We start from the raw sequence: 26,960 nt of genomic DNA on the forward strand, positions 1-26,960 counted from the left end.
CTGTGCCGCTCACACACTTGGATGTGACGTTCACATACCAGGGGCTGCACATGACTGCACCCTCCAATTGTGATGCTAACGGACCCTGGTCATAATGTCTGCCGGCAGATTGTGGTGGTGCTCACGCATTTTTTCAGGTGTGGCGTTTATTAAGGGTTGTGCACAGCTGGGTGCAGCATGCCAGAGACCCCATATTCCATGGTGAGGGTCGCAACTATAAGAGCTGCTGGGGCAGCACCCTGTGCACGCAATCAACACTGGGGCCCTAACTCACAGTCTCAGGTGTCTAGGCCAGGCACTTTTTGTCACTGAGCCACCTCTGGGTCTGTCCCCTTTTATTTCTATTTATTGGGTTCTCTCTTTTATTCTTAAGGAGCTTAGATTAAGGAGTAGTCCATTTTGTACATCCTTGCAAAGAATGACGTCTCGCTCTCATTGAGATCTACATTGTCTTTTTTAAGGCTCTGACTCATTTATTTCTGCTCTAATTTTATTATTTCCTCCCTTTTACTACTGCCTAGTTTTCATTTTTCAGTTCCTTACTCTTATTGTAGATTGAAATTTTTCTTGTTTTTCCTCAGATAACCTGTGAACTTCCCTCTTTCTTTTTTAAAACATGTTTCCCACATTCTAATTGCTCATGTCTTTATTTTCATTTGTTTCCAAGAATTTTATTTCCTCTGACTTCTTCACCAACACAAAAATTATTCAGTAGCATTTTGTTTACAGTCCCCATAAATTAATGTTTTCCCAGTCTTTTTTTTCCATTTTTTATAATTTTATTTATTGAATCACCGTGAAAGCAGTTACAAAGCTTTCGGGTTTAAGTCTCGGTCATACAATGAAACAACTGTACCTTCACCAGTGCCCATTCTCCACCCCCAACAACCCCAGTATATCCCCATCCCACACCCTACCCCTACCTGTGGGGCAGATGATTTCCACATTACTCTCTCTCTACTTTGATTACATTCAATATTTTGACACCAGACCCACCATTATTATTTGGGATTTTACCCCAACACTCAGATCTGCCGAAAAGGCAACAGTAAACAATTTTTTTCTATTGCTGGTAATGAATAACACATGATGTTGCATGGCTGCAATAGTGACCACGCGATTTTCAAATTCCAAAATTTTAACAATTAAATCTGGAGGGATTTTTGCCAAAACCTCTAGGTTCCGAGATTTGTTCCTGAGTCTCTGGGATCACGGCTGTTAAGCAGCTTGATCAGGAGCAGAGAGGCCATTTGTGGGCAGCGAGTCGGCTCTGGTTGGGACAGGGAAGAAAGGGACAGGGAGGAAAGGGCCGGCTCGGAAAGGGCCAGCTCCATCCCAATCCTGTGAGGTGCCGCGTGTCTCATCACTGCGGGCCCAAACCTGACTGTCCAATGGTCTTTGGTGGATGGTGGCCATCGAGGCACCAAGGGGGAGCAGGTGGAGGGACAGCACCCTTTCCCCCCTGGAGTGGCCTGGCGACAGTAACCTAGTGCAGGGTCTGGACGCATTTCTGCCAAAAGCTGCTAGGTTTCGAGATTTATGAGTCTCTGGGATCATGGCCGTTAAGCAGCTGGATCAGGAGCCAGAAAGGCCGTTCGTGGGCTGCGAGTCGGGGTCTCATTGGGACGGGAAGGAAAGGGGTGGCTCCACCCCCATCCCGTGAGGCCCCGGGTGTCTTGTCACTGCGGGCCCAAACCTGACTGTCCAGTGGCTTCTGGGCTGCCAGGGGGAACAGGCCAAGGCACAAACCTATTCCTACCTGGGGTGGCCCAGTGCCGGTAACCTACTGCAGGAACCGAACGCATTTCTGCCAAAAGCCATTGGGTTTCAAGATTTGTTTCTGAGTCTCTGGGATCATGGCCTTAAGCAGTTCAATCAGGAACCAGAGGGGCCATGCCTCCAACAGCTGAGCCGGAGGTGGTTTGTGGGTATGTCTCCCACATACCTAACTTTTGGCCATTTTACTTTCTTGGTAAACTTCGCCCCAAGTTTTTGGGGCCTGGCCAGAGGCACAGCAGCAATTTTGGGGTATCTGGAAGTCTGAAGGCGCCATCAGGCTGCTGATGCACTTGCCTCACAGGCACAGACTGACCTCCTGGCGGCACCATACCCGCTCCCAGTCTTCTCTTTATAGCTGATTTCTAGTTTTGAGTATCAAGATCTGAAAAGGTAGATGCGGTTTTAATTTACAGGAATTTACTGACACTTGTATTGTGTCCTACAATATGGCGTTGTCTCCTGGCATGTCTCCTACATAGCAAATGTGCACTTAAGCATGTGCACTGGGCCTCATTCAAGGTGAAGAGCTCTGGAAGGCCCACCTAGTACATCCCTTCATTTATGGCTGGTGTCTCCTTGCTAATTTTGCCTGGTGGATCTGAGTATTAGTGAGAGTGGGATACAGTTTCCTATTTGTAATGGTGATATTGTCAATGTCTGTCTTCAGGTGTGTTAACAAAACATTTATTTATTCTGATGGTCTTTCATTTGGTACATTTATTTTAATGAGGTTAAGGGATTGATTCATCATCTTGCTATCTTTCAGTTTTAAGTCTATTTTATCCGATAGAACTGTTCCTGTTTTTTCAAAGCCGCCATTTGTTTGTAATGTTCCCTTCCAACATTTTACCTGTTATTATTACTCTCACTATTGTATACAGGAAGCCTCCCCAGCAGGGATAGACCCAATACCGCTCAGGAGGCTACGTAGTTACAGGAGCCAAACCTGGGACCCTGTGCATCAGTTCCCTCTGTTATTTCCCTTACCCTCCAACCTTTTTAAACTTATGCTTATGTTTGGAACTTAAGTAGGTATCTGGCAAATAGGTTTTGCTTCCTAATCCATTTTATCACTCTGTACCATTTGATGATATTGCTGTTGAGTGATATTACTGATTATAAGAATGCAATGCCATTTTTCTTCATAGATTCTGGGTGTTAAAACTGCAGTATATCTTTGTTGTTTTGTATGTCTTTTACTTTCTTCCCTTGTACTTTATCGTGTATCTTTTATATAGTGATTCAGATATATTTGCTTCTAGTTTGTGTAGTCTAAGTACTTTTGTTTTGAGGTTATCACGAAGTTAACAACTAAGGTCTTCAGTCTACTTTAAACTGAAAGCAAATAAATATTAAGTTGATTTTAAAAGAAGCCATCATGACTCTCTTCCTCTCCCACATTATGATGGGTATACTGCTCCTGAATGGAGTTTCCCTTTCTTAGGAGAGTTAGTGGCAAAGAATTCTTTGACTATTATCTAAAAAGCTTCGTATCTTGAGGTAAACTAGATGGGTAAGGTGTTCCTGGATGGTGTTTTTCAATCAGCATTTTGCATATATATAATGCCTTTCTCTTTCATCCCCAAAAGTTGCTTTTTGGTGGGTGTGGTGGTTAGTGTTGTGGGGACAGGAATCACACTTAACTGTGATTAGAGCTTACTCTTAGCTCTATGCTCAAGGATATCTCCAGGTGGTGTTCAGCAAACCAGATGTGGTGCTAAGAATTGAACTGGGGTCAGGTACATGCAAGGTTACAACCTTAGTTCCTTGCTATCTCTCTGATCACCACAGAATTTCTGCCCAGAAATCTCACTGACTCACAATCCCTTATGTGACTCTGCTTTTCTCTTCCTACTTTAAGGATTCTCTTTATCTTTCACTTTATTTCATTTGCAGGAGGGCAGGGGACTTAGGAGGCTCCCAAGCTCTGTTCTGGGGACCAGGCAAAATTTGGGTATGTGGTTCTGGCCCAGCAGTACTGGGAAGCCCCTAAGGGCCACTCAGCAGTGCTGGTGGACACCAGGGCAACACCTAGGAGTACTGGGGCAAGAAGGTATGTGGGGTCGACAATTAAACTTGGAGCCAAGCACATGCAAGACAAGTTTTCCACCTGTTTCAGCTATCTTTATGGCCCCTTGTTTTTCTCATGTTAATTTTGTTTTGGGTTTTGTCCAAAAAGAGACCTGCGTTTCCAGTATCTGAGAACCTAACTCCTTCCTCAGCTTGGGGAAATCCTGGTTATTATTTCTTCAAATGAGACTTCTGCCTCTTTCTTTCCCTTTTCCTTCTGGAACCCCTATGATGTAAATGCTGATCCTCCTGATGCTGTCTCATAAGCTCTCACACTATCTTCAGAGAGATAGTACAGCAGATAGGGCACATGGCTGACCTTGGCTTATCCCCACACAACATATGGTTCCCCAGGCACTGCTAGGAATGTTCTCAAAGCACAGTCAGGAGAAAGCCCTAAGCAAGCTCGGTGGGACCCAAAAACAAAAACTAATGAAGTCTTTCTTCTTTTGGCTAGTCTTTCTGGATAGCTTCCACAACTGTATCCTTAAGTTCAGAGATTCAATTTTGGGCTTCTTCCTTTCTGCTGTTGAGATCTTCTACAGTATTTTTTTAGTTCAGCTATTCTACCTTAAATCCATGATTTCTGCTTGAACTCTTTTGGTACTTCCTGACATTACATTAATCTCACTTCAGTGGGCATCATGAAGATTGTCGTCTGAAGTACTGTTCTGATGGCTTGTATGGCTGTTGCAGTATGAATTCCTTACAGGCTGCTGTCAGGACAGAGGAGTTTCTCCATCCCTATTCTATCTGGTTTTCCACAAGGGTCTGGGAGGGAGCCATGTTTAAGCCAGCCTGAGCAGCAACTAAAAATTAAGAGTCACATTTGCCTGGTCCCAAATATGGTTCTGAGGTCAAGCAGACCTCAATGGCAACTGGGAGTCTGTGGTCTTGAATGCCTGGCATTGGCTACAGCACCAAGACTGAAAATATCTAATGCACAGTAAAAAATCATTAACAATAAATGTCTAAAATACAATATAAATGAACTAGTATATCTCCACCTATTCTACAGGTATATACACCTGTACCTATTCTACTAGTATCTCTACACCTATTCTATCTTAGAAAAATGTTCTGAATTATTAGTAATTCTTATTTCCCCATTATAGGCTAACAGGCAATTCTGTTATTATTTTCCTGTGTTTTAATAATTTTTATACAGAAAATGCACTAGGAGGGCTGCTTCCAAGCAGTGCTCAAATAGCCCAGAGACCTGCCTGGCGTACTGAATAGATTCAATGCAGGAGCCCGGGGATGCTGTGCTGCCTGCACTCTGCAATGCTGGAGATTACCTGGGCCATCAGCTGATATGATGCATGGGATGGGGGGTGTGTTTGGAGCGGGGGGGGGGGAGGGGGGGGGGACGTGATGTTGGATATCAAACCAGGCATGAGCCTCATACAAAGCATGTGACATAACTCCTGCACTCCCTTTCCAGACTCTGAAAGTATACTTAAAAAAAAAAAAAACCCTGTGTGGGACCAAATACTAAAAGTGCTCAGGGAGCTACTCTGACCACATCCTACGGTGGGGAAGGAGGCAACATGTGTGGGGCAACAAAATCAGAGCCTTGCACATCTATGGGATGTACTCTACCAGTTGTTACAATCCCAGCCCGAGTGCACTTTTTTCATAGTGGCCATACCCCAGTGGGACTGGAGGGCCTCTGGGCCCCTGCTAGGAATACCTGCTTGGCTCAGAAGTGCAAGCTGTCAGGTCAGTGTTTGGTTCAGGAGACACAAGGGCTAACCATGAGGGGAAGTAGAGTAGGGAATATGTGATGCCAGGATCAAACTCAAGGACCTCCACATCGGGCTATCTTCCTGACCCCTGAGAGTGCACTTCTATAACCAGGAAACAAAAAAAATAGACACAAAATAGAGGAAAATATGTATACAAAATAGAGGTGAAAAGTTAATTCTACTTTTCTTATAGTCCCTCTGCCAAGGCAGAAGCCCAGTAATTAGGAACAGAATGCTGTTCCCTCTATGTATCCTACTACCCTTTCACTGCACCCTGCATGGCACTTCCCCAAAATAAATGTTCACTCTTTGCTTACAAATGAAGTGATCAAGAAAATGATAATAACTTAGCATACACTACAGCCCCGGTACATATAAATTGTCAAGATATAAAAGATTCAAGAACAAGGCGTTGAGTCACCATGATAGGTCTACACTGAGACAGTGTGATTATAATCTTACTTTTTTTCTTGTCAAAGATTTATATTGCTGAGAATGAGTATGTATGTTTTTTCTCAGCTAAAAGCCCAAATAACCCATATTTAGATAGCTTTTTTGGCGGGTCACTCCTGACTCTGGTGGGGCTAGGGATCATATGGGATACTGGAATCAGAACCGTCACTGCCACAGCTGCATGCGAGGCAAGTGTCTTAACCTCTATACTACCTTTCTGGCCAATATTTTTAATTTTAAGTATTCTTAATTAATCCTATCATTATATATACATAACTAGCTAAAAATAAAATAGTAAGCCCCAGGAAAATTTAAATTTGTATTCTTTTAAAAGTTTTACTTCAAACTGACTTTTTCCCTGGAATTTTTCTGCATGTAATGGTGACAGAAAGAAAATAGGGGTTAAGGAACTTAAATTCTGATAAATATTCAACTTTACTTGGGACACTGAATTTCCCCCTTATTTGATTTTTATAGTATAAATGTAAATGTCTGACCTTGTCATCACTGGTAGTAGACTCTGGGTGAGGTAAAGGACTATCTTGGTGAGTTGTTTCTACAACAGAGGGCTCCTCAATTTTGCTTCTTATGATGGGTGTTGCAAGAGGGGATAAATCTAGAGGCATCTAAAACACAAACAGAAAAATTATTAGGAGTTTAAAATATCCAGTACATCTTAACTAAGAAGCAGGAAGTATAAACTGCTTCTATTCAGTCAGAAGTACTAAGGCTGTTTTTTCATAGTTCACATACTTTTTTAATGTCGTCTTCTGAGGCTTTCTTGAATTCATTCTCAAATGGACTTGCCAACTCATTAAACAAACCCACTTCTTCACAGTTTTTCAAGAATCTTGTTGGTGTTGGGGTCTGATCTGAAATAAATATCAAGTAATCATATACAGTTAAATATATACAAGAATGCAAACTATACCTCGTAAATCAATAAATTAGCAGGACTGGTTCAGTAAACTGTTAATTTTCTCTTTGGAAAGACCTCTTCCTTTAAAGCAAACAAAACTGGTTAAGTTTGTATTTCCTCCAACTTTAAACCATAAAAGAAAGAAGTCCTTAGTCTATTCCTGAGCAGAGTGATATAAACCATCTTCTGCTCAGATCATTTAATAGCAGTAATTTTTTAAAATTTATAATAGTTAATTTTAAAATACATGCTATTCGGGGGAAAGTAGGATAAGAGCATGTATGCTCATGTAAGTAGGTCCTTCTACTAGAGTTTATGATTTATCAAGCTTAGGCTAAAATAGAACCTTTATTAAATAGATCAAAATAATAAAAAAAAAAAAGGTTAGAAAGCCTAAAACAAAAACAGAATAAAATAATATCCTCCTGGGTACTATCGATTGAAGCCATTTTTTCTATAGTAATGTATTCTTCAATTTCGGTATGAGGGGCTATGTAAGTGTTTAATATTTATAGAATGCTCTAGGTTAATTTTAAGACAACAAAGGAATAGTCTATTCAATTTCTCACCAACCTGATTTTTTCCCCTATATCTGAATGTGTTCATGCTGTGTACCCATGAACAGGTATAGAACACACACCAGTTAAAAATGCATGTTGAAATAAAATCAACAAGTCTATGGATTTTACCCACTGAATCTTACTATTTCCCATGCTAAATATATTGATCAGAATAGGTAGCAGTTAAAAACTCTACTCTCATTTTATATATTTTAGAGCACCAATTTTAAGTCTCCATGAGGAGGATTCTAGATATAAAATACTTATGAAGTCATTTGTGAAACAAAAATTAAGGCATCTTTAAACTTGTGCTTCCTCAAACTTGTATCTTAAGTACTAATATGTTTAGTACATAGAAGTATAATAACCATTAAAACAACCTATCACATGTTAATAAAATTAGTCATTATTTCTACTATCAGAATAACTCTTGTTCTAAATAGTCATTGGAGACATTGTAGTATATATCCTTTCCTTTTACCTGTAAAAGACTTGAAATATCAGATAACAGTAGGGCTAGTGCAGGTAGATATAGCAGTTAGTTCATCATGACTGAATTTGTATGCCAAATATAAATTTTTGACTCTTTTGTTTATACCCAAAGATCTGTCTATCTAGCTTAATAGAAGGATCCAAGTATGTGTTAAAGAAAAAGAAATATCTTAAAAATCCAATACATACACATAAATTAACTTTTATAATAGTTACTGAAATGCTGAAGGTTAAAAAGGTAACACAGGCATAATCACTTAAGACATGCAAATGGCTTATGGCTTTTGGTCATCAAATATATACCACACACATCATAAACTGCATTTAAACAGACAATACTAAAATTCTCAACGTGTATTAAAAAAATGTCAAATGCTGTTTTTGCATTTTTCTGTTGTACTAAACAGAAATAGGAAAGTAATTGCTAGAAACCAGTCCCTAACAATTTTGAATTTTAAAGTAACACAGAAATTGTTAAAAAGGCAGTGTTTGCCAAAATAGGTGATACCACCTGGGAATAAGGAAGGGGTACTGAAAAGATGGGAAGGGGGTGCAGTAGAAGACTCAGGTAGAACTGGTTTGGGTTTGCTTTTTGTGTCATACCTGGCGATGCTCAGGGCTCACTCTTGGCAGGGTTTGTGGGACTATATTTGGCATCTGGAACTGAACCTAGGTTAGCTGCATGCAAGGCAAGAGCCCTATCTGCTGTTAGTACCTCTCCTGCTCAACTCTGGTGGGACTGGGAGGCTCTTTCTGTTTGTTGCTTAACAAAGTTACACTTCCAGGGGAACTTAAGACCAAATAAGTCTGGGAATTTCATCTCTAAGGTATGAAGTTTCAGGGAAGCAAGGACCTTCCATACCTAAGAGGCAAACTTTCCAGATTGGTGTTATTTTGCTTGACTATTTGTATGGTTCCAGTTCTAAAAAACTGATTCACAGTAGTCTAAAGAAATGCATACTTCACTCTTTTCTACTTCTTTTAAACTTGTGGAAAAACACAGATGTGCCAAAAGTTCCCTTATTTTCTCAAAGTAGTTTTTGATAAATTATCAACTTTTTATTATTTCCAGTCTTTTTATTATAAAATTACTGCAAATTCAGGAGACATCTAATATTTGCCTCAAAGATACAACTGCTACAAATTAATCTCTATGATGAGCAACAATTTTAAAATACCAATTAACTTCAGTATGCAGGCACAGTTCCACATTTACAAATATTATAGTCTAAATTTTACAAAAGGGAAGAATTGAATTTGGTATTTATGGTATTCTTTAAATATGACAAAGAGATCTGAAATTTATAGAAATTTCATAATTTTTCTTATAATTTTACTTAGAAAATACACAAAAAATGAAGTATCTTATAGTGTGTATATAAATAGATGTGTGAATATATATTTAAGTACAAAAAACAGCATGGAAAGACAATAAACCAATGCATGAAATAGGCTCCTCTTTCACATAATCTGCAAGATAATCATCTGCTTAGTTGATGCTATAAGTTCATATAGGATCAACAAACTTTAAAAAGAGCACTGACTGAATTTAAGGCCCACTTAAATCAGATTACTAACACTAATGGTCAGTTCTGAAAGAAACACTAATGAACAAGTCTGCTAATTGCTCTTCTGCAACAGGAGCTTGATTATTTTCTGTCTTCACACAGCATTATAAAGCAGGTGTAAACAGCTAAAAGAAACATTGACTATACACATTAGTTGAATGAGTCTTTAAATGTAAACTATGGAGATGGCATGAATGCTCCCAGTGTTATAAATAACTTCTACAAAACTGACATTGAAATTTAAATTAAAATGAGTGGTCAGAAGTAAACATGGAAATGTAATGGGTAAAATACATGTTGCCAACATTTACTGAATATGAAGTCATTGGAATATCACCAGACTATATTATTTACAGAGAATACACAAAATTGTGCACATTCCAGGTGAAATATGTATATAAGCTATTAATAAAAGCATATACTAACCAGCCACAATGACACTGTCATTACGTGCTGGACCAAATTTCAGTGTCATCTCATGTTTATGTTTATGGACAGCCAAATGATCCTCGTTGGTAAAACGCTGTGGCAGAAAGTTTTAAAATACAGTTAAGATTTTCAATTTGATCAAATAAGTAAAATGATAAGGAAATTCATTTCCACAACATGTAAAACCACCATTAACAATGAAATAGTTTAACTATAAAAGAATCTATTGTTAGTACAGATAAACATACTAGATTTTAAATAATGACAGAGAAACCTATTATCCAAGAATAAGCAAAAAACGGTATTATTACTAGGTCACTAAAGACCAAACGTTGCAAAGAAATAAATTTCATTTGGAACACTGCAACTCGACCATTATTGGTTGATTTGTTGTTGTAGAATAAAGCAATCAGCAGAAATATATGTTCCACTCTACAATGATTTTTGGAGAAAGAACTAAACCTATTGACATTTCTGTTTACTTACCACATTTAAATGAGAATTTTCTTATGAAATAGTACACGTGGACAAATTAAGAAGTGTGCTGAGTTCTTTAGATCTCTGTTTTAATCCAATGAAGAAACAGCAGCCAATCAGTTCATTTTAAAACACAATTAATTGGGGAGGGGTTGGGTCACATCTATCGGTGCTCGAATGCTACTCCTAGCATGGTGGTTAGGGATAGAACCCAGGCCTCCAGCTAGCAAGGTATGTGCTCTAACCCTTTGGGCCATTTCCTTAACTCAAAAATTGTATTATGGGGGGTGGGTGTGCACTGAGCCACAGTTGGTAGTACTCAGTGATTACTCCTAGCTGTTTTCAGGCAATGCTCTGAGGACCATATGCTGACTGACCAACAGCTGGCTGCACGTAGGAAGTGCCTTACCTACTATATCTGTGTGGCTCCCTAAAATTGTATTTTTTAACTTAGATCACTGAAGTTATTTTAAAAATAATTTTAGAAAAAAAATAGTACAATAAAATAATTTTAGATTACAGTTCTTACATTAAAAAAATTATTTAAGGTACACTTATCATGGGCTGAAGCGGTAGCATGGCATGTAGGGTGTTTGCCTTGCACGCAGTCAACCTGGGATTGATTCCTCTGTCAGAGCCCGGCAAGCTACCAAGAGTATCCCGCCCGCATAGCAGGGCCTGGCAAGCTCCCTGTGGTGTATTCAATATGCCAAAAACAGTAACAAGTCTCACAATGGAGACGTTACTGGTGCCTGCTCGAGCAAATCGATGAACAATGGGAGGACAGTGCTGCAGTGCTACACTTATCATGGATAGTGGCTATATGATATTTATGACTGCAACACAATAATGCTTTGTTTAAATATCTCCTGATTATGTCTAGCATCAACCTTGATGAAGACACTCCTTACGGAGTAATATTTGCAGAACAAAATAGTTACTTGTTATTTCATAACGATTATAACCTGTTATGCCAAGAGATCCAAATTTACTCTCACCTATATACACAGGGATGATAAAATTATATATATTTCAACTTGATTCCCCTACAACAGTGATTTCCCAAGGTGGGCAATACCACCCTCAGAGTACAACTCTGTTGGGTACAACTGGGGGGCACTTTGTTCACTTAAAGTAGATGGATGCTCAAGGAGAAACTGAGTGATTTTGTTTCTGAAAAGGAGGTAGTAGAATGAATACACTCAACAAACTGTATCCTAGAACATCAAAAAGAGTATCTTCTCTGTGATTCTTCCAACCCTACCCAATTCACTATATCTTCTGATGCAACTAATAATAGTAGCACTAGAATTACCTTAAAACACTGTAAAGGAACAACTTTTTTATTATAATCTGTATTCTAAATTTAAATATATTTAAATATGATAGGTATTCGGTGTCATAGAAATGTGTGTACACACACACACACACACACACTCATATATACACACAAACATTTATATGACACTAAATACCTATTGGTCCAGCAACCCTCAGTCTGGAAAATCCCGCTCATTCACACTTCATCAGACTTGGCACAGTGCCTAGGCTTGGATTTTTGGGCCACATCCAGTGATGCTCAGAGCTTACACCTCTCTGTGCTGCTCAAAGGTTCCTCCCAGCAATGCTTGCAACCCATATGCACTACAGGGGATTTGAACCGAGTTCGGTTGCATGCAAGGCAAGTGTCTTATACCCTTTACCACCTCTCTGGCCCCACTGACTGGTATTGAGAAAAGGAACAAACTAAAATTATTTTAAAGTATTTACAATCACATGAACATTAGCAAGAAATATTAAAATTTCATGCAAAATATATATCACACCTGCAAATTAAATGGAATTTTCTTAAATGTTATTTATGAAGACACTATTGACCTACAGTAGTATTTTATTTATTCACAAAGAGGAAATACACTACAATTGGCACTTGAAACCAGGGTAGTAAAACCGAAGTTGGTAACAAGGTTGAGAAGATTCATTTCTAATAGAAACTTAAAAGACAGTATCGAAAAAAGTCTTGACAACAGGGAGCTGCTTGGAAAGGGGATATAAATAATATAAACAGATATAAAAATACAGATGAAGGAAATATATTTTTTAACAAATACAAAGTAGCTACTATATGCTATTGCTTCTGCAGAACTATTTAAACTGCTATCCCAGACAAAGTTTTGTAGAAAAACTCTAATATTGCTAGCATTGGAGTATTATTACTAGTAATAATACCAATATACTGAATTCAATTAATCTCTTCAGGTAATTCAAAGTTCAACTCTAATACAAAATATTGCAGATGTGGAAAAGCAGTTTAAGTAACTAAGACTTTGAACATACAGTGGAATAAATAATGGAAAAGAGAGCCAACAAGGAATTTTTTCTGGCTAAGTCTCAGGTAGAATATATAACGATCTCACTAAAAATTTGAAAAACTGGAGCCTGGAGAAATAGCACAGTGGCTTAGAATGCCTGCCTTGCAAGTGTTTGGCCATGAGCTCAATCCCCTGTGCGGCACATACAAAAAACCTGATCCTGGCAGAATTACTGTCTGTGGTTCCCAGCACAAGTGATTTCCAGATGTATTGCAAACATCACAACAAAGAGGTGCAAACCCCAGGGGACACTGCAATTAAAAAGAAAACATGAGCACTGTGACCCCTGCAGGGGTATAACCCCCACAGGGCACTGGGTGCCTCACTGACATGCTGGAGAATACTACAACCAAAAACATGAAGAGTGCACCATCTAGTCAGCACATGCGCTCGTACCACCAGTGAAGAAAGCAAGCCTCTGCTAGCACCACAACCTGATGCATGACCTGGGGTAAGCCTAACTAGAATATGCAAACACTGAACCAGACATGTGTGCAACCCCCCAATCACTGTAACATGTAGGGAAGGGGTTACAAAAGATAATAAAGATGGAAAAGGGTCACTGTGATGGGAGGGAGGTGCATCAGCTGCTTCCATAAGATGTTAAGCCCTGATATTTGAGAAATGGGCTTCTAGAAATTTATCATTGGTACCATAATACTTTGCTAGAAATCAGTCACTGATCATTTAACTCATGTATTCACAGCCATGTTATAGATGAACCCTACTTAAGAGAATAAACAGGTACAACTAAATTATAAAACAGTCAGGCCATTTTACTATTTACCATTTCTATTTCTTTCAGTAGTTGAAGGACTCTATTACACATGAATAAATTGCTGGTATAAACATACCACTGAAACTTTAGACTACAAAAGGCATCTTTATCTCCTTTATAAAACAGCTTATTAACAAACAATATACCAAAGAAACAATTTTCAATGAGACACTGAAAGCAAAGATATATGAGAATTTCAGTGTTAAACTGATATGGGCCAAAAGACTGTAATTCTGATTCAAGGATTAATGATGAAAATAGTGTTTAGAGGAACTATTAGAGTAAAAAAAATAGTGTAGCATTTAAAAATAACAAAGTATAAAAAAATTATTTCTTTTGGTTTTGGGGACACACTCAGGACTCAGGGGTAACTCCTGGCAGTTCACTCAGGAATCACCACTGGCAGGGTTGGGAAAACAAGCAGGGTGTCGGGAATCAAGCCTGGATCAGCTGCATGCAAGATAAGTGCCTTACCCACTGTACTATCTCTCTAGCCCAAGAATGTTACTTAAACTTTGAAATGTATATATACATTTTTATCTGGTGCTTCATTCTATTCCTAAACACATATTCAAAGAAACCAGATATGCATATGGAAGTTATGCAGAATGATATTCATCAGAACATTACAACTTTAAAAGTTCACAATCACAGGGCTGGAGCGATAGCACAGCAGGTAGGGAATTTGCCTTTCACACAGCCAACCCGGGTTCGATTCCCAGAATCCCATATGGTGTTGTCCCCACCCTCCACCCCCAGCACTGTCAGGAGTAATTCCTGAGTGCATGAGCCAGGAGTAATCCCCGTGCATCACTGGGTGTAACCCAAAAAGAAAAAAAGAAAGTTTAAAATGAAGGATAGCAACAGAAAACTATAAAGCAAGAGTAAACTCATGTTTTCAGTCAACACACAAAATACTCATGAACTGTATCATTTGCATACAAACAGAATACAGAAGTAGTATGTATCACATGATCTCCCTCCTCTCTGGATTTTATTGAAATTTGTCCTTTACTGGGATTTGTTTTGGGAGTCACACCCAGCTACAATATGCCCAGGGATCACTTCTGATGGTGCTCAGGGGAAGGGAATCGTATGTGGTGCCAAGGATCAAACTGGGTCAGCTGCATGCAAAGTGTCTTAACCCTTATCAGTCCTGCTCCTGAAATTTAGTACTTTTAAACTTGTCTACAATTTTCTGTGATACTTTTGTAAGTAAAAGAAGATAAAAAACCTCCCTACATTGAAAAAAATACACATACGAAAAGATTTGGAATCAAATATACCTTGACATCTGATCATTCTATTTAGAGATGCGTTTTATTATATGTAGCATAAAAGTACACGAGTTTCAAGTTATCTCCAGTATTTAGTTCAATGACTCAAAAACTACACAATAAGCTTCAGTTTGACTGATCATTTATACAATTGCAACAACAGCACTTTTTTTTTTTTTTGCAGGGAGTGCAGTGGAGGTGTCTATTGGGGGATCGACAGACACGTCCAGCTGTTCTACTCCTGCCTCTACTCTGGGGATCATACAGGGTGCCGGGAATCCAGCCTGGGTCGCTTGTGTGCAAGGTATGTGCCCTACCCACTGAACTATCTCTCCAGCCCAACATTTCAATGGTTGGTACTTTTCCTTGTTTTTTTCTGTTTTTGAGCCACACCTGCAGAGCTGGTAGTTACTCTGAGTGCTGCTTGGGGGATCACTAATATCAGGGATGTTGAAGATTAAATGGTATAACAACACATAAAAGTTAGCACCGTGACTAGCCTAAAGCTAGATAATTTTACAAAGAGAATTTTATTTAATTGCTTTTGTTTGGAGACCAATCTCAGGGGCTAGTCTGAGTTCTAGGGGTTACTTACTCCTGGCACTATTCTGGGAACAAATGTACAAAGGATCAAACCTGAGTAAAGCTTGTATTCCAGTCCTTTGAATTCTCTCTCTAGCCATGAAACATAATTTTTGTTACTACAACTATTGTTAAGCCTTTAGCTCCTTCAAATACACTTACAAGTTGGCACAGAGATAACAGACATGATAAAACAAACAAAAAACAGAGGCCAAGGAGATAGCTTAAAGAGGTGAAGAACAGGTATATATGAGCTCCCTGTCCCCAGTCCCCTATCCCCAAACTCCAATTCAATTCCAGGCACAACATGACTCTCCCATATCACTGCTGGATATGACCTCTGATCCTCAAGCACCACTTGGACTGAGCACCTGAACAAAACTTGGGGGAAAGCACCACATTGCTAGGCCAACCTGTACTGCCAAAAGTGGTCCTCTGGAGACCATCCCTCAAATTATAAGACAATCCAGTTTTTGAAAACAAGTAAAATATCTGGCATCCAAATTAAAGCACCCAAAGAGGTGCTCATATAGCAAGAAAAGTTAAACCATAATAGAAACGTCTAAAATTAATCAAAAGACATCAAATGTCAACAATGATAACTACTGACAGGAATATAAAGTGGTACACATAAAGATGGTCAAGTAAACCCACCATACAATGCCAAGATGGGCTGGAGCGATAGCAAGCAGGTAGGGCATTTGCCTTACATGTGGCCAATCCAGGTTCGATTCCTCCATCCCTTTCGGAGAGCCCTGCAAGCTATCGAGAGTTTACCGCCCGCACGGCAGAGCCTGGCAAGCTCCCTGTGGTGTATTTGATATGCCAAAAACATAACAAATCTCACAATGAAGACGTTATTGGTGCCACCTGAGCACATCGATGAACAATGGGAGACAGTGCTACAGTGCTACAATACCAAGGTTACCTCCCTAACTATTTACCCAAGGAAAAGAGCATGTCTACAAAGACTTGAATATGCAGATTCAGTTTATTTTTTTATAACTGAAAACTGGAAATAAGTCTAATGTCCCCAAAAAGATAAAACTATAAAGAAACACTACTCAACAATAAAAATGACTAATTATAAAATATGAAGAAATCAAATTATACAGAAATAAAAGAAATAAGACAAAAATATTCTGCCTGATTTTATTTATACAAACTTCTAGAGATTACAAGCTAATTTATGGTGATAAATCAGTAGTCAACAAGGACTTGGAGGAGTGGGAGCGACCAGGAACATAAAGACATGAAGATACTTTGGGAGTGATGTGTATGTTCAGTATCTTTTTATGGTATCTTTTGTGGTCATTTTATATTAAAGGCTTTATACAATTAAGGTACAAATTGCTTCAAACATGGCCAAGCAAATTAAAATCAAAAAAGTAGTGCATATTTATGATTTAGTTTATGTATTTAGTACATATTAACACCACTACAAATTAAATTACTTCATTCCTCAGTGCTCATAGTTATTTTATTTTATTTATTTTTGCTTTTTGGGTCACACCCGGCGATGCTCAGGGGTTACTCCTGGCTTTGCACTCAGGAATCACTCCTGGCGGTGCTCGGGGGACCATATGGGATGCTGGGAATCAAACCCGGGTAGGCCACGTGCAAGGCAAATGCCCTACCCATTATGCTATTGCTCCAGCCCCAAATTAGATTAGTAAAAAGGCAGTAGATTAATAACTAAATGGCCTATTAAAAACTCAAATATTTTCTGAATAACACTAGGATTTTTTTTTTGAAAATGTTTCCACATATTCTCTGGACTAAAGATGTTAAAACTTAGGAATAATAATATTCATGATATTCTGAAGGTTGAATATCACTTAATTTCTTTTTTTTTTTCCTTTTTGTGTCACACCTGATGATGCCCAGGGGTTACTCCTGGCTCTGCACTCAGGAATTACTCCTGGTAGTGCTTGGGGGACCATATGGAATGCTGGGAATTGAACCCAGGTCAGCTGCATGCAAGGCAAACACACTACTATCACTCCAGTCCCTCCTTAATTTCTTAAAACCACAAAAGGTTAAATTACTTTTATATAATTTCCAATTAGACGATTTTTGAATGAATCACAGCCAAATATGATAAAAGCCAACCCTCTGAGCCAGTTCTTCAGCCCCTCTAAAGCCTGAATTTTTCCAGGTTTTCTACTTTCCGAAACAAGCATTGCATTTTTTTTTTCTGGTTGTGTGGGGATCAGACCCAGGACCGCATACACTCAATGTTCAGCTGCATCCCAAGCTCAACCTCATATTTTGGATTTTTTTTTCTTTTTATTACTTGTGGAGATCACAGCAGTTGTAGGCAGTATCCACCAGGATTAACCCAGGTGTGATTAATGCCACGAATGCTACGAATGAACCCTGGACCTTTCTGTTCTACCATGTGAACTACATCTCCAGCACCTAACATTGTATTTCTGTAAACCCAGACAATTTACTGAGGAAAAAGAAGCATTTCTTGCCCAAAATTATATAGGCTGCTTTCATTCTATTTCCAAAATAAACCTTTAATGAAAACATGTACTATCATCAATGATTTAATAAATGGGAATAAATAAAATGACATAAGTTAACACATATATTACCTGGCCACATCCAGGCGCAGTGCATAGAAAGGGTTTGTCATCACTCATATTCCACAGGTCCTTGTATTGCCTATTCAAAAAAAAAATTAGGAGATGAACAGGTGCTTCACATTACATATTTTTAAGTAACTAAGTTAAAATAAATATTATTTGGGTGTTATTACATTTTGCATTGGAGTAAGAAATAATTTTTTTTCAATTATTTTGGACACATGTGGCTGCAGTCAGTGTGTACTCCTACTTCTGTGTTCAGGGGACCAAGTGGTGACATTACTCAAACCTGAGTTGGCTACATGCAGGGCAAGTACCCTACTTGTCATACCATCTCTCAGGCCTCAAATATAAAATTTTAACTATTTTAATCCTAAATTCCATGCAATATGTAAATTCATATGATAAGTAACATGTAAAATTCATACCATTAAGAAGTAATATGAATACTTTATATTAATGAAGTAACATGAATAAGAAGTGCACCAAAGCAACAGAAATCTTACTGGGGGTAGAAAGGGTCAGTGGGACAAAGAAGAGGAAACTCTGTAGAGGGTATGGCACTGGAATATTTTATGCATGAAACCTTATCATAAACTATGTTATAAACCCATAGTGCCTAAAATTTCAGAAAAAATTTAATATGAAAATCTCATACTCTAAGAAGGGGTAGAGTATGGTGTTTCGGCCTAAATTGTTCAACAACATAAGAGCAGAAACAAATGAGGAATTAGATGAAGGTGGTTAGTCAAAAGGCACACACTTTAGTTGCAAATATTTGGGATATAATGTATAACATGATGACCTAGTATAGTTAACACTGCTGTATGGTACACTTGAAAGTCGCAAAGAGTAAATTCTACGTATTCTAATTAAAAAGGAAAAACTATATAAGATATCATGCACCTATTTGAAAAGACAGCACCTGAAACTAACTCACATGTCAGTGTCTTCTATTATTGCCAGTAAAAGTGGAAAAAATAGGCATTGCATGCACCCTGATGTGATGCAATAGCAAACACATCAAGTATTTTGGAAAGGGAAAAAAAAGAATCAAATTTAAATCTTATCATATTTCTCTATAGCCAACCCTGGCGAAAGAGAGAAAAACTGTTTTACTGTATTAGTTTCAAAACATAATAAACACAACAGCCAGAGCCAGATAGACAGTACGGGAGGTAAGGTGCTTGCCTTGCAAGGAAAGGCTATACTGCTTCAATTCTTGCCACCAGAAATGGTCTCCTAAGCCCCACCAGGAGCTATCCCTGAGCACAGAGCCAGAGTAGCTTCTGGGTATTGTCATGTGTGGCCCCCAAACCAAAAACAGAAAAGACATGTTAACCAAATACAATACAGGTATCTGATTTCAAAAGGCTGAACAACAGTATTGAAGAAAAAAGTCATGATTATTTCCTTACCTTTTTTAAAGCTTTTGGGCCATACCAGAGGTGCTTGGGAACTACTCTCAGCTTAGGTGGCTCCCAATGATGCACCATGTGGTAATGGGGCATAAACCCAGGACTCCAACATAAAAAGCACATGTTCCGGACATCTGTACTATCTCCCTATTCAATTTTCCTACCTTTTAATTCTGACTTAAAAGTTTCTTATTCTTTTTTGGGGAGGGGGGTCACACCCGGCAATGCACAGGGGTTACTCCTGGCTTTGCACTCAGGAATTATTCCTGGTGGTGCTCAGGGGACCATATGGGATGCTGGGACTTGAACCTGGGTTGGTCGTGTGCAAGGCAAACACCATACCCTCTGTACTATTGCTCCACCCCAAAAAAGTTTCTTATTCTATCAAATTCCAGGATTTTGGTTTTTAACAATAGTATCTGACTCAATAAAGGTAAAAGGTAAAGGCCCTCCCGCTGATCGTCGATTTGCTCGAGCAGGCCCAGTAACGTCTCCATTGGAGACTTTGTTGTTACTGTGTCTGGCATATCAATAATTCTACAATATTATTCTTTTTTGCGAAACTAATTTACGTTTTCAAAGCAAGGATTTCTAAAACAATTCCGACAGAAGTAAAAAGGGTTATTACAGAACAACAACAAAAAAAGGATTATTACAGGCCAAACAATTTGGGAAATGCTAGAGTGCACTTTTTGGGAGGATTTTCAGCACCACTAATGTATTCAGTGAAATGACTTTACAAGAATATAGCATTTTTACTGCAATTATTCGTTCTCTAAATGCTTTCTTAAGATCTCATTGGATGAGTATTATTTGGAACATTTTTAAGGAGATATTAAGCCCTGAAATATGCACAGTTTTAAGTATATTTTTATGCTCTTCAATATAAAAATACTTTAAGAGTATCAACTATGTGCTAGTTTTTCATTTGTGGCAAAAAACCCACTAAGTTGTTTATCTAGTCACAACTTAGAAAAACTTTTATAATCTAAAATGTTAAAAATGTCTAAAACTTAGTTGGAATGATAATATAGCTTGCCTTGTATGCAGTCAACGAGGGTTAGATCCCTGGTACCCCATATGGTCCCTGAAGCCCTGCCAAGAGTAATCCCTGAGCAAAGAGCCAGGAGTAAGCCCTGAGCCTCCACTCTCTCAGCCAAAGGTCCAAAAAAAAAAGGTCTAAATATACAAATATTGCATTGCATACGTACCTGGCAGAATTCACATGTAACTTGAATTTCATAGGTTGAACAACTTATCACGTCCTCTTTTTCATGGCAAGGTTACTGAAAAACAAAGTGGTTTTGCAACATTAAAAATGGACTGGGGTGGAGTTGGGGGGAGCGGAGGCCCAAAACCACATAAAATAAAATTAGCTGAGGTAGTTCAGCAGGCAAGCACTTACCTTGCATGTGGTCAACCCAAGTACGATCCCTTGCATCCCATAGGGTCCTTGAGCACTACCAGGAATAATTCTTGAGTGCAGAGCCAGTATAATCTCTGAGCTTTGCTGGTTGTGCCCCCTCACACTCCCCCCATCCCCCCAAAAAGAATAGCACTGTAGCACTGTCCTCCCATTGTTCATCAATTTGCTCGAGTGGGCCCAGTAACGCCTCCATCGTGAGACTTGTTGTTACTGTGTTTGGCATATCGAATACTTCACAGGGAGCTTGCCAGGCTTTGCCGTGCGGACGAGATATTCTCAGTAGCTTGCTGGGCTCTCCGAAAGGGGCGGAGGAATCAAACCAGGTCGGCTGGGTTGGCCACGTGCAAGGCAAACACCCTACCTGCTGTGCTATTGCTCTAGCCCCCGAAAAGAATAAAACCAAAATAATAATAATAATAATAATAACAACAACAACAACAATAATAAAAAAAAAACAGCTGAAGGGCTGAGAGATTGGGGAGAGTGAACAGGGGCCAGGGACACATGCTTTGTTGGCTCAGGGCCACCAGTTCAATTCCTAACACTGCTGAGCACCACTGGGTGTAGCCCTAGTAACCCTCAAAACTACTGGCATGGCCCTAGCAATGTAGGGCCCTCACAGTATACATCCTCAGCCCTTTCACTGAACTGTCTGGCCCTGGTGAGCAAGTATTACTGGGAGTGGTTTGTGAGCCACCTGATCACTGCCTGGAAAGTATCCCTCACCAAAAGTAAACAAAAACCTTTGAGGGTCCATCGATGGCTGAGAGCTAGAGTGCCTACCCTTTAAACAAACATTACGTTGTCAGGAGTTCATACCAATGGTACTTAGGGATTACTCTGGATCTCTGCTCAAGAATCACTCCTGGGGGGCTGGAGCAATAGCACAGCAGCTAGAGCATTTACCTTGCATGCAACCGACCCGGTTCGATTCCCAGCATCCCATATGGTCCTCCTAGCACCGCCAGGAGTAATTCCTGAGTGCATGAGCCAGGAGTAACCCCTGTGCAACACCGGGTGTGACCCAAAAAAAACATAAAAAAAAAAAAAAAGAATCACTCCTGGTTGTGCAGTGACGGGAATCAAACCTGGTTCAGCCACATGCAAAGCAAATGTACTATCCAGTACTATCTCTCCTGTACTATCTCTCCAGTACCAAATACTTTAATACTTTACCAAATACTTTAATACTTTATCCTGTACTATCTCTGTACTATACCTCAAATACTTTATCTTTAAATATGAAGTCCCAGATTTAAATATAATAATATAGGCTTGCTGGTGTATTCTGTTTGATATATCTAACAAGTAAAGTAAAGTAAAGGCCCTCCCGTTGATCATCGATTTGCTTGAGCGGGCCCAGTAACGTCTCCATTGGAGACTTTGTTGTTACTGTGTCTGGCATATCGAATACTCTCGGTAGCTTGCCGGGCTCTCCGAGAGGGGCGGAGGAATCGAACTCGGGTCGGCCATGTTGGCTGCGTGCAAGGCAAACGCCCTACCCGCTGTGCTATATTTTGACTACCATGTGACTACCATTAATTACCACTAATTAGACTACCAATTAATCTACCAATTAGACTACTATATTTAGAAGAGCCTGCTTGCCAGTCATATTTATTAAATTAATTATTGTCCTGAATTTTCAGACGTCATACATATGGACAGACCAGAAACCAATGTACTTTATATCATCAATGTCAACACATTACACAATTCAATAAGTGTATGACTGAATCACTTAATCAACATCTAATTAACGTTTCTGAGTTGCATGAAATAATTAAGGTACTAAACTAGATTGGTATACTTCAATAAATTTAATATTTTATTTAGCTCAAATAACCAGAGTAATACTTAATAGAAAATACTTCATGATTTTCTATTAAAAAAAATTCCTGTTGCTATTCTTATAAAAGTCTAAAAGAATTGGAAGTTTGATACTGGAACCTTTTACTATAATAGATTCCTTAGTAAAATAAGTTTTAGAGTATCTGGGTTAAACAGAATCCCTATATCTCCAAAAGGACATTTCCAAGTCTGCTGCACTTCACATATTTTATTTTACGAAACAGTATCAATACTAGTTTTGGTCACTAGTATTCTATGGACTGAAATGTTTGGAAATACCTGCTTAAATCAGTTAAATCTGAGAAACAAATTCTAAATACTTTCGCATTAAAAGCTTAAAATCAGTTACCTTTCTAGGTGGTGGGCCATGAGCTTTATTTACTCTGCTGCCAGGAACTCCTTCAGCTCTCATCAAGTAAGCAGTGATCCTCAAGTCTCCATCTACGTGTCCCTACAGCACAGGAGACACGCAGGTAAGAGCAAACTCATTACTAAGATCTAAATAGTTTCATTCAGTTCAAACACAAAATAGGTTCATGCAGTTCAAGCACACATTTTTTCCAATATACTTTAAAATGCATGTGATATACTTAAAAGAAACATAAAATTGTAACCTAACAAAATAGTCAATATAAATATTTGTTAACTCAATGAAAGTCAATTTTTTGAAGGGGATGGAGAGACACTATGGGGGTTAAAGTGCTGGCCTTAAGTTCAATCCCCGTCACTGTGTGTGGTTCCCTGAACATCGCCAGGAATAATTTTAGAGCACAGAGCTCCTGAGCTCTGGAAGCATGATCTCTGGTGAGGACAAGTGCAAGAACCACCGCAGGCCCCAGCAAGCATCACAGCTGTAACTTGTGGGCCTTACCTAAGAGTAAGGTGCATGAAAGCACCACAACCAAAGGAGTGGAAGCTTGGCGAGCACTGTGGTTAAATAATGCCAATATCACAACCTGATGTGCAATTCCAAGCAGGCAGCACAGCCACATATGTGTGCAATCCTGTTCACTACAACACCATCATCAGCAATGAAAGGAAGGGGAGTAGAAGAAACTAAAATAACTGAAAGTTTTTTAAAATGCTCCATGTTGGGGCTGGAGCGATAGCACAGCGGGTAGGGCATTTGCCTTGCACGCAGCCACAGCTGACCCGGGTTCAATACCCATCATCCCATATGGTCCCCCAAGCAAAGCAGGAGTGATTCCTAAGCACAGAGCAGGAGTAACCCCTGAGCATCGCTGGGTATGACCCCAAAAAGCAAAGAGTGAAATTAAATTTTTTAAAAAATGCTCCATGTCTATCAATAAATACAAAGATGAAAATGTTTTTTAAAATAAAAAGAAATAAAAAGTTAACTTTGCCTTCCAATCTAGTATTTAAAATGTAAAATTTCCTATAAAATCTTCAATGCTAGAAAAAGGTATGGCCTCCCAAGACTTCAGGGACACTTAAAACTTTCATAGTGTAAGAACTTCAAGAACAGAAAAGGCAAGCAAAGGAACTCTGTCAAAAAAGGAAAACTAAGATTATAAAGGGGAGGTGGTCAGATCATAGCTGACATTGGTGATGCTTGAGTATAAAATTTCTTACAATGGGATTTAACAATCTTTCTTATGTACGTGTTACAACAGTGTTTTCCAAAGTGAGTGAGAATATTTTTCCTCTCTCACCCTAGCACCAGGTCCCACCGAGGTGGTTGTAGCCATTCTGCCTGTTTATTAAAGAAGACAATTTTCAGTGACCAAAGCAATTGTACAACAGGTATCTGCCTTGCTCGAGGCAGTCTCAGGTTCAATCCCTGGCATCCCATATGGTTCCCCCAACCCACCTGAAGTGATCACAGAGCACAGAACCAGGAATAAGTATTGAGCATCACTGGATGTGGCCCCACAACTAATAATAAGTAAAAAATGAGATAGATTTTGGGGACTAGGGGTTCTAAAAATAACTTTTTCCCCCTGATGGCCTACTACCAAGTGTGGTAGGTCAAATAAGTTTGGAATCTCTATTACACCATATTATCTCATCCACAGGTTTTGTCCCTGTTTATGTGCTGCTAATTTTAAAAAAATGTAGTTGACTTCCTTTATACCCACATCTATACCCAAATCAGCCTAGAATTTGTTTCAACTATGACAGAATGACAGAAAATTATTAGCAACAGTGTTTTGGGGTTTTGTTTTGGGGTCACAGCCAGCAATACTCAGGGCTTACTCCTGTCTCTGTGCTCAAGGATTATTCCTGGTGGGCTCAGGGGACCGTTTGGCTAGTTGGGACAGAACCCTGAAGGGCCACATGCAAGACAAATGCCCTGCCCACTGTACTATTGTACATAGTAACAGTGTTTTGAATAACACTGAAAGTTTATTTTTCTCTCAAAAAAAAAATAATGAGTCCAGAACCACGATAATTAGGAATTCAGACTCTGTTTTTCTATTTTTACTGTCATCAAAATATGGTCCCCACCCGTTTTTGGTTTTAAAAGTTACTTAGGAGCCAAAGAGATAATATTGGGGGGGGGGGGTACGGTTCTTGCCCTCCATGCAGCAGAAGCTGGCTCAATCTCTGGAACCACATATAGTCCTCCAAACATCACCAGAGGTTATTACTGGGTATAGGGCCAGAAAGAGCCCCTGAACATTGCCAGAGCTCCTGAACATTGCCAGATGTTGCCCCAAAAACACCCAAAAATGAAATAATTACTTTGGATCAGAAAGACAGCTCAATGAGTTGGAGTACATACTTTGCATGCAGAAATTCCAGGCTCAATCCTATTACCAAACAGACCTTCAAACATTACCAGAAGCAACCTTGGAGCACTGTGCTAAGAGTAGTCCCCAGGAAACATGTGCGGGGCCCAAAAATAAATCAATCGAGTAACTGGTTATTACATTCATAGCTTGGGGGAACTCAAATTATACTTAAAACTGGAGTGGATCTAGAAAATGAAGCATTTTGCTAACAGTTGTTAAGTGACCTTTATAAAGCTTCTTATTCACTAGATACTATTTGGTGACTGAGAATAAGTTTTCTTCAGTCACATAAAAAAAGTATGATAAAATCAAATTAAATAATGATTCAAGAGTTACCACACCTGATTAGATGCAGGAACAAGAATGAGAAATCAGCAACAGCTTCCCTTTTAAGGAAACTTCATAAATTTCAAAGGAAACTTTTATCCGTAGACCACAGGCCAGAACTTACAGTCACAAGAATGCCATAGACAGCAGGAAAGTAAGGAAATACAGTCTTTATTCTGCTGTGTGTTCAACTAAAAATTGGACCATCCATAGTAAGAAAAGAGAAGGTAATAAAAGCTGGTGAATAATAAAGTTGTTTCTTTCATCACGTTCACCTATTTAGTCTATAATGGGCCATTCATATGTCTTCTTTGGAGAAGTGTTTATTCAGGCCTTCTACCCATTTTTTTTTCCTTTTAAATTGGGACTGCTTGGGGTTTTTTTGTTTGTTTGTTCAACTTGCATGAGTTCTCTATATCAGCCTCTTGTCAGGTGTATAAAGTGCAGATATCTTCCACTTGCTTACAAGGCTGCCTTATCCTTTCTGTAGTAGGTTTTATTTATTTATTTTTTCTGTTTTTGTGTGATAAAAATTGTTGTTCCCATTTGTTCCTGCTTCTGTTTCCTTTGCCTTTGGAGTGGAGTCTCTAAACACATGTCTGATGTTGAGATCCTGGAGTGTATCACCTATGTTTCCATCTATTTTTATGGTTTGGGGTCTTATATAATATCTCAAATTCTTAAAAAATTTGAGTATTGGATTTTGAAAATATTTGTTTATTATGCGTGGTTGTTGGAATGGTATCTTGTAGAAAAGCCTTAGCATCCTACAACACAGAGCTTTCAAATGCACAAGATCTAGGCCAGAACGATAGTACAGAGGGTAGGGTGTCTTCCTTTCATAGAGCCTAACCAAGGTTTAATCCCTGATATTCCATATGGTCTCCTGGGCACCACTAGGAGTGATTCCTGAGTGCAGAGCCAGGAGTAACCCCCCCTGAAAACTGCCAGGTTTGGATCCCAAACAAAACTAAAAGCAGAAGGTCCTACCAGTGGCCAAGGAGTAAGGAAAATGTTCATAATAACTTCTATAAATATGCAAAGCCAATTTGTACATGAAAGAAGGGGGAAACATTTGAAGACC

The 26,960-nt window shown here is 39.0% G+C and overlaps 1 protein-coding gene across 1 annotated transcript in view; it reads right to left on the reverse strand.

Moving 5' to 3' along the window:
• Nucleotides 1–26,960, reverse strand: part of ATF2 (activating transcription factor 2) — a 76,386-nt gene that overhangs the window by 36,250 nt on the left and 13,176 nt on the right. Inside the window, exons 2-7 of the mRNA XM_056110222.1 lie at nt 23,143–23,244; nt 20,728–20,802; nt 18,108–18,177; nt 10,016–10,112; nt 6,804–6,922; nt 6,548–6,676 (exon numbers count right to left, since the gene is read on the reverse strand). Of these exons, the coding sequence (XP_055966197.1) occupies nt 6,548–6,676; nt 6,804–6,922; nt 10,016–10,112; nt 18,108–18,177; nt 20,728–20,759 (447 nt within the window). The 5' untranslated portion in view covers nt 20,760–20,802; nt 23,143–23,244. The remainder of the gene's footprint in view (nt 1–6,547; nt 6,677–6,803; nt 6,923–10,015; nt 10,113–18,107; nt 18,178–20,727; nt 20,803–23,142; nt 23,245–26,960) is intronic.

This window comes from Sorex fumeus, unplaced genomic scaffold, assembly GCF_029834395.1.
Source record: "Sorex fumeus unplaced genomic scaffold, SorFum_2.1 ptg000009l, whole genome shotgun sequence".
NCBI classification, from domain to species: domain Eukaryota; kingdom Metazoa; phylum Chordata; class Mammalia; order Eulipotyphla; family Soricidae; genus Sorex; species Sorex fumeus.